The sequence below is a fragment of the Sceloporus occidentalis genome, unplaced genomic scaffold (assembly GCF_023333645.1).
Source record: "Sceloporus occidentalis isolate IW3139 unplaced genomic scaffold, rSceOcc1.0.p SCAF_54, whole genome shotgun sequence".
In the NCBI taxonomy this organism is placed as follows: domain Eukaryota; kingdom Metazoa; phylum Chordata; class Lepidosauria; order Squamata; family Phrynosomatidae; genus Sceloporus; species Sceloporus occidentalis.
Window position 1 is genome coordinate 2,350,171 of NW_028317034.1, and position 9,309 is coordinate 2,359,479.

Consider the following 9,309-nt stretch of genomic DNA (forward strand, 5'->3'; position numbering starts at 1 on the left):
AACTAAGACATTTCAAACATAAAATTAATGATGCCTAATTACAGTTACATTCTTTGACTCAGCACAAGCCTTAAGCATGTTGTATAATTTCAACTAAGGAGGAAAGTAAAGAAGGAAATTTCATAAAACATGCATGCAGCTTTTTGGATGACATTTCATATAGTTTTGACACCTGCTAATCTTAGTATGCTACTAAAACGAGAGGAAAATACTATAGCTTTTCAGTTTTCAGAATGTGCCTTAGGATGAAAGTGAGTCATATATAGATATGGTGTTTTCCCAGCATCTAGAATTAAGTGAATAACACTTATATTTTTAGGACAGGTGCTGATAATCTAGTTTAATACTCAAAACATATGAATTCTAATGCTCTTAGATTAGCAGCAACTTAAATGAGTGCAGTAAAAAAAGCTTGAAACGTATACTGTATATTCAGAAAGAAAAAAAAATGTCTGGTTACCAAAAGTTTTATTTTTTTAATGCACATTGGAGTAAATTATTGCATGTTACTTGATGTGAAAAATCCTGCTTTATTTTTTTTTTTGCTTGGCTGCCATTACAGAAACCAAATCAGTAACCATGCCATTGGAGCCACTAAACTGGCGACCAATAGCATATATACTAGCAAAACATCAGTTTTTAACTATTTTGAATGGACTAAAACTGTTAAACACAACTTTTTGCTCTCAACGTTTTTGATTTTTGTTGTTATATCATTTTTTTTATAGCAACACATTCTTCCGAACCAGTGTTATATAAAATAAAACACAATGCAGTGCTCTAATATGAAAAACATTCTTGTCCTATCATTTGGGATATTACTTTTGTATACAGCTTACATGGGACTTCAAACTCTGCAGGTAAGACTTTTTTTTAATAAAACCCATATATTAATCATATTAACTTAATGATTATCATTGTGAATACTTATAATGGATCACATAAGTTGACCCAGAGCCATGGAAGATCTCACAGTGCCTGGTGAGAAAAAAATGTTTCCCTTATGAGTAATTTTACATAAGGTTCACCATCCATAATGTTAAGATTTCTTGATGTACCTAGTTAATTTACAGTTAGTCTTGGAGATCAAAAACACAGTTTCAGACAGTATCATGAGTTAATGGGAAAGGCGTTCCATCATTTATAGTATGTAAAAATAAATAATATTACTGGGTGGTTTTAATGTTAATACCCAGTAATTTGGGAAGTGTTATATGTAAAAAGGAAATCAAGGTGATGTCAGATGGATCTTTTAAAGGCGTGTTGAACTTGGGCTGTTCCGATTTATCATTGACGTTAATGGTTTTCCAGTTGATGATATTCTGTCACCTTTAAATTATTTTTTATATGAGTTTTTTTTAACAGAAGAGAGATTGGTTGGTGTGTTTTAATATTAAAAAAGATCTTTACTTCAAACAACTATTATTTACAATATTACATTCAAAACACCAAATTTCATATACTTATCATGTGTATTTAATGAGATATTTCAACAGTAGTAATCTCCATAAAAAGGTGTTTTTGTTTGATTTAATGGAGCTGTGTATTGTCTATCATTACATTTTATTTAAGGAGGTACTAAAACAAATTAAGCAAATTTACTTGACCCAACTTGTTTTCCCAGAGATTACAATCCCAAAATAAATCCCATGATTATGAATCCCAGTTCTTAAAAAAGAAAATCCCAGATTTTAAATGAAATGAGTGCTTTGTTAACCTTAGGAAAATGCAATAACTGGACTGATTATATTAACTGCTGACCTAAGTTATATTGAACAAGTGAAGAAAATGTTGTTTTACAGATATTTAATTTTGAAGTTACCTTAATGTACTAGGACATAGAGGACAATTCCCATCCCAGTCACCAGGATCCTTTTCCACCTTTGCATACTTAGAAATGAAAAATGGAATGTTTGATTGAACAAAAGTTGTAAATCTGTAAAACGACTAAACAATACAAGGCTAAATCACCGTTGAAGCAGTCTAATCTGGTGACTGTAACCTTTAGTATTCTGGGAAATAAGCAGGACAATGAATGTAGATGCTCGTAAATAAATCATAGCCCTTGGTAATTCTCCACTGTCATATTAACTTTCATTTCTCTTTTCACACAGAGTAGTCTCAATAAGATTCAAGGACTTGGTGTTGCGTCACTGAGTGTAATGTATGTTTCTCTCAGTATATCTTCGTTATTTCTGCCTCCCATTCTGATCAAGAAATTTGGCTGCAAATGGACGATTGTGGCATCTATGTTTTGCTTCATTTCATACAGTCTGTGCAACTTTTACCCAAGTTGGTAATTACTCAGTTTAATTTGTTTTATATTAAAATGTTGCCTGATTTTTTATAACCTCGGGATGTTAATCTTTAAATTAAAAAAAATCAGTGTGTGGTAAGCCCAAAACTAGACACATATTTATATGCACTGTCAAATAGTTTATATGTAAAAGATATCATGAGTAGCCCTCCCAGGTTTTCAGAATTGCTAACTGATAAATGAATAAATGCAAACTTTTTTAGTGTTCCTCTTAAGGTTACGGCAAATGATGCTGAAAAAAACTAAAACATGTAGTCCACTCAGTCAAGATCAAGCTTTAACTTAGTCTAAACAAAATATAGACACTAAATTTAGTTTTTAGCATAGAACCAATAATTCTTGGTAGCACTAGCAACCATGGTATTTCTCCTTCACTTTTTTGGCACTCTAATCTTTCATAGCAGGAGTACTCTACCCAGTCTTTGGGATATGCATGTACTGACAAAGCTGTATGAATTCGTATATATATATTATTTAAAAAAGCTAGCCTGTGTTATGACTTATTTCATTGAATCTTAATTATTATACATACATTAGAGAATAAATAAAACCTTGGCGCTCAAGGCTGCAATCGCATTCATGTCGGCAATAGAAATGTCTGTCAACATTGCCTTTAGCAGTGATCACTGCCTCACATTGATTGTTAGGCAGAGACAGGCAAAGAAGACAGCTGGCATGAGTAAAAAAGTTGTTAACTATGACCTAAAAACACAACATACCATGGCATATGAGGTGTTTCAGATATCAGGACAAATATCTAGCTTTGTATATATAATCAAATGCTGTTATTACAGCTTTATTTCCTAGTGTCAATGACAGGATGAGACATACTTGAAATTATATGTTATTTATGACATGGTTAGGATAGTAAGCAGATTTGTTTTTTGTTGGAAACAATGGGGGTTAGACATAAAGAGCTGCACAATTATTAAACAGGGGTACAATCAGCAGGAACACTTCATTACTTGTCACAAGCATTGAAACATAGAAACAAACAATATGATAAATAAGAACTATTTGGCCCATCAAGTATGCCCAATTTCTGAATATTTTCCTTAGTCCCTGGCCTTATCTTTTGAAATCGTATTCTACTTTATTCAAGGTATTTCTGTCATTTTTTGCAGGCCTACATTGATAATTTCCTCTATACTTGTTGGAATTGGTGGAGGACCTCTTTGGGCTAGTAAAAGTATCTACATCACAATTACTGGAAATAAATATGCAGAAATGTGTAGTAAAATTTCAAAAGATGTAGTGAATCAGTATTTTGGAATTTTCTTTTTCATTTGCCAAACCTGTCGTGTTTGGGGAAATCTTATTTCCTCCCTGATATTTCACCTAACACCAAATGCAGGTAAGATAATCTTGTTGAGAGCAATGTTTTCCCCTGTGATATTTTTGTCTGTATCTAATCATTCATTTTGTTTTTTACTTTGACTAGGTAGCCTGGATGGCTCAAATCAAACGGTTTGTGGTGCAGCTGACTGTCCCATTGAGTCAACTCAGGCTGGGAATACTACAGGTGGTCCATCAAAAACTGTAATCTATATTCTGCTGGGGTCCTACACAGGTGTGTGCCTATGGTTTTAAAACTAATATAATGATAACATCATCTGTTAGATACTAGATTGTGTACAGCATTACTAGATAAACCTCTTGTGGAAAGATCATTTTATGAAAACCAACTCAAACTAGATGGACAGTAGTTTATCAGTTTAATTTAGTAAGCAAACAAAAAAGGAGTCGTGAAAATAATATTTGTAGCCGGGAGAAAAAAAGGCTCTCTCAACATCACAGAGAGCTAAGTCACCCCGTCTCACTAATCGACATAAGGAGTTATTAAATGCACCCATAGAGGAAAGCAAGGTAAAAGCTGCTTTTAAAAACCTGGCAAATAGTAAGATGCTTGGTCCTGAAGGTTACCCTGGCGAATTTAAAAAAATCCTTCGTTACAAGTTACAAGTTCCTCAATGGATTTGTTTAATGATGTCCTTTTGTGAGACACTGCTTTTCAATCCCATACGGTCGCTAGAACAGTCCTAAAAAGTCAGGTAGAGAACCAGCATTGTTGTCGGCATACCACCCCATCACCCTTATGAATCCGGATATTAAACTACTCTCAAAAATACTGGCAGATATGTTGGCGTTAATTCTTCCTCAGACTCCACATCCACCCCAGAGGGGATTTTCTGTGGGAATTGCATAGCTATTGCCCCAATCTTGAAAGCAAAAGGTCCACCACCCACTGGCCTTGGTTAGTCTAGAAACCTTTGACTGGGTGGCTTGGCCGCATTTGGAACAGGTCCTAAAGTTCCAATATTTTGGAGCGCCCTCACTAATCTTTTTTCAGAAAACTATATACTAAACATGTTACCAAAATAAGGCTAGGTTTCCATTTGTTTTTTTTTTGCTAAAAACGCCCATAAAAACGCCAATTCAGCCACACGGCGTTTTTTTTGTGAAAAAACGCTGCAGCCAGATGTTAGCTGTTCTTCAATAGGAAATCGCAGAATGCCATATCCACTTGGCGTTTTTCTGTTTGGAGTTTTTTCAGTCCTCTTTGGCGTTTTTCTGCTTTTTTGGGCTCTGTGGCAGTTTTTCAGAATCGCAGCATGTTGACACTCTGGCGTTTTTTGCAAGGAAATCATGGCGTTTTTCTCCAATAGAAGTCTATGGGAGAGAAAAAACGCCATGAAAAAGCCATTTGGGTTTTTTGCCTTGGCGTTTTTTATGGCGTTTTTTCCACAGTTAAAATGCAGAGGATGGACCCAGTATCTGTGTGTCCTATGAGAAATAGGCTGGAAACAAACAGTTTCACACAAAACAAAGTTCATATTGAATTTTACACCATTTGGAACAAACATGCCATTACAAACAAACATACCCAACTGGATCCTGCGTGCCAAAAGCAACAGCAAACAATTTGCACCATCATTTGGGGCCAATCTTCCTAGAGGAGCAGACATTCGGAATAAAGCATGCCTTACAAACCACAGAAAAGAGACAAAAGGGTCCGCCGGGGCGTTTAAGTAGAACTCTATCAAAGAAATGACATCAGGAGAGGGCAGATACTTGCCATTTATCCTAATCCCTTTTAGCTGGGTGAAACTTCTAACTTGTAAAGGCTGGAAAAACTGCCTAAGGTCAAAAAAAGCAATTTCCACAGGAAGGCTAAAACGCCAGAAAAAATCTCCAGAAAAAACGCCACAACGCAGGAAAATGCAGTGGCAGTTTTCTTGGCGTTTTTCATCAAGAAAAAAAACGCAGGACAAAAACCCAAGTGGAAACCTAGCCTAACAGTATAGGCATGATTGACTCTGCTGAATTACATAGTATAAAAACACAAGGCATTTTTAGATAGATGGGGTCTTGTGGAAGGATTTAATATTTTAAATCCCTATCTCCTAACCCCTTAAGCAAGTAATACTAATACATGTATGATATAAGGTGATATGTAAAGTATAGATGTGGCCCTCATGAGCTTATAAAAAAATACATATGACTAAAATATGAGTAAAATCAGGGTCATTGTTGTGCTTCTGCGTAAAAGAAATTCTAGGTAAAAATGCAAAAATAATTCTATTTTATTTTTTACATATCACTACTAATTTTATGTTTTATGTATATCTATGATTTTTAAAGAAGTCCCTACTTGTCCTGAACAAAATTATATATCATTTGTGTGGGTAAATTAATAATGGAAAAGGCCAAATCATGGTTTAACAAACAAAAAAACCCTTGGCCTGAAAGGTTTAATTTTAAACACATTTGCACCTCTGCTGTTTCTAAGCACATTGTTGCAACTGTTATGGCTGTAGAACACTGGATTTGATGTGACAGAAAAGAGGGACATAAGGGAATGAAAAAGGTTTAGGGCTAAAAGACAGGGTTCCCCTCCTAAATAGCACCATATTTACAATGTAAGTATATTTGCATTGTATATGAAAATTGATATTTTCATTATAGATATACATTTACAACGTAAGAAATTAGAATGGGCCACAAATAGCCCAAATTATTTTATTTACCATAATAAGCCATGGTAATGGACATGTTTTTGTTTTCTTTTAAAATACGTGTTCTCCTTTTTCAGGGTGTGGGGTTCTTGCTGTGCTGTTGATCATTCTGTTTTTGGATCAAAATCATGGTGACAAAGAGAAGAATACAGACAATGGAACATCTTTCTGTTCAACCTTATTGTCAGCACTGAAGCACCTTCGTGATAAACGCCAGTGTCTTCTTATACCACTTACTATGTTCAGTGGTTTCGAGCAAGGGTTTATTGCCAGTGATTTTACAAAGGTAGGTAACATTTATTTGTTTTCTTTTATAAATGTCATTATTATTATTTTAATTATTGATCGTATATTTGGAAATAGTAATTGGGTTTCTATGGAATGTGTTTTCCTAGATAAGGTTGTGTCTTTTCAGTGCCTGGGAGATAGAAGTCGCTTAATATAATACTACTATTGGTAGCATAAAAATCTATTCTGGTAAAAATTGTAAAAATTGTCCCTGGTGATTGTATCATTTAGCAAAAGGTGATTTCAATGTAAAGTTAATAAGTGGTCTTATCATATAAATTTGCAGCTGTATTTCAGGTTAGTAATAAACAAATGCTTAGCTTTAAAATATTCATATCACTATAAAAGATTATCTGTATGCAAAAAATATAGTAATAAAATGATTTTTCACAACAATTCACTAATATTTTTTTTTCTTCTTCATTAAGTCATATGTGACCTGCATTCTAGGACTAAAGTATGTGGGCTTTGTAATCATATGTTTTGGCGTTACCAACTCAATCTGTGCAGCCATTTTTGGAAAGCTTGCCCAGTATACTGGGCGAATTCCCTTATTTATATTCGGTAAGAGTCAATTACTGTCAATATCAATGGTTCCCAAACTTTACATGCAGGTGGCATCTCTGTATATATACTTGATGTGCCATCAGTTATCTTAGAGCTGACGTGAACTTGTCTTGCAGTATCTTTCTATATTGTGTACGCATTTTGTGTAAATAGACAACAAATTATATCAACCAGGGTAAAAAAAAAATAATTGGAAAAGTCTTACTGGTAGTTTAAGATCAACTGGTCTATCAATATTACTTTACCATCATATAAAAATATCTGAGCCAAGGATACACATCTACGTTGAAAAAGTAACAAAATGCAGCCATAATTCTATAGTTATATTAATATTAAGTAGATACACAGATGTTTATTAATATCCTATGTATTTTTGTCATATGTACCTGCTGTAAGCAAGTTCAATAAATATAAGCACCCCTATCGTGGTAGTTCATTCTGAAACATTACTCCCTTTACCTAAATTGTTAATTATTCTGTATAAGCTGTTACAGCTGTCCCTCTGTTCTTCATATGTGGTCTTTCTTTGTGCCATGGGTTCCCTTAGTTCTCACCATCTAGATACATGTACATAGCAATAAGACTGCAACTTTTAATAGATGCTTCAGATTAAATCGTTGCATTCATATTTTTCTCTGAACAGGAGCAGCAATAAATATTGGGTGTATTATTGGCTTTTTGGTATGGAAACCAAGTACCGGCAACTTTGCAATATTTTTTGTGATGTCTGCACTCTGGGGAATTGCAGATGCGGTTTGGCAAACACTACTAAGCTGTAAGTTAAAACATGAAAGAAAGATTTTGAATGTTAGTAAAATATTTAAGTAGAAATGTATCATTAGGTGCACAGGGGATATATACAACTTGCAAATATTGAACTTAGCGCATCATATGATTAAAAAATAAGCCTTGGTCGGGGGTAGGCAGAGTGTCCACACAGTAACAGGAATGGTAAATGTTCTTAGACTGCTCAAATCTATCATAGACCCAAACACTCGGACTCTCATAATTAAAAGTGGATATATGAGTTAAATTTTTAATTGGTACTATTGGTTCTACAATAGTTCATTAAAAGTGATCATTTTGGTGTTAAGCCAAGGTGAATTATTTCCTCACTGTTTGTCTTATTTTGCAGCTTTATATGGCGTTTTATTTGAGAAGAACAAAGAAGCTGCCTTCGCCAATTTTTCTCTCTGGGAATCTCTTGGATTTGCTATTGCATTCGGATATAGCTCATTTCTCTGTGTCTATATCAAACTGTACATATTAATGTGTGTGATAGTATTAGGCATTCTGCTTTACGGTGCAGTGGAATTTATAGAGTATAGGAACTCTCGCACAGTTGCAGAAGATGGACCAAAAGACCATACTCAAGATCCCTCAGCATAGAAAGATATTTTTATTTATACATTGACTGTACCATGAACCCAGCATTCATATGTAGCATATTTAATACTATGAATAAAATATGAATAACTTGGGATTCGTTTACACAAAAATATCAGTGGCAATGCATGTTGGCTTATAATTGAGTCAATGCATTCAGTTATTTTTGTTTTCTAATTTGGAAATCTTGCTAAATATAAAAAAGTGAATATTTTACAAACTTCGTATTATGCAAAGGCCCCCAAAATGTGCATTAACTAACAGATGGAAAAACCTACTTATTCAGAGATGTATTTTGGCTGGGTTTCGCCCTAAGCTTGGCCCAGGGCAGCTCCTCAACCTCCTCTTACCACTTATCTTCACTCAACGAAGTATAACGGGCAAATAAAAGTTAAACGTAATAGAGACTATAACTTTAAAAACAATATTTTAAAATAGCCAGAGCCATTCAAAAAAGAAGGTACCACTATGCACACAGATTTGTAATATATTTTTCAGATAATCAGTATAATAACACAACGTATAATACACCATCAATGTTGTTTACATTTAAATGGGCATTATCACCTCTTAAGGCAGAACATTAGCTAAAAGCAGGGCCGGCCCTACAATGGAGCCGAGTGGGGCAATTGCCCCAGGCGGCACTTTTGAAGGGGCGGCACTTTTTTTTTTTGAAGCGGAGGAGAGAGAGGGGCGCCGAGTGGTTTTCGCTTACCCGCTCGGCGCCCCTCTCTC

At 34.6% G+C, this 9,309-nt stretch overlaps 1 protein-coding gene across 1 annotated transcript; it reads left to right on the forward strand.

Moving 5' to 3' along the window:
* The first annotated feature begins 785 nt into the window (after positions 1-785).
* Positions 786-8,577, forward strand: LOC149288028 (N-acetylglucosamine transporter UNC93A-like). The gene is made up of 8 exons (XM_089492165.1): positions 786-860; positions 2,115-2,296; positions 3,442-3,671; positions 3,759-3,887; positions 6,411-6,619; positions 7,050-7,185; positions 7,832-7,963; positions 8,324-8,577. The coding sequence occupies exons 1-8, from the start codon at positions 786-788 to the stop codon at positions 8,575-8,577; spliced, it is 1,347 nt and encodes a 448-aa protein (XP_089348291.1).
* The last annotated feature ends 732 nt before the right edge of the window (positions 8,578-9,309 follow it).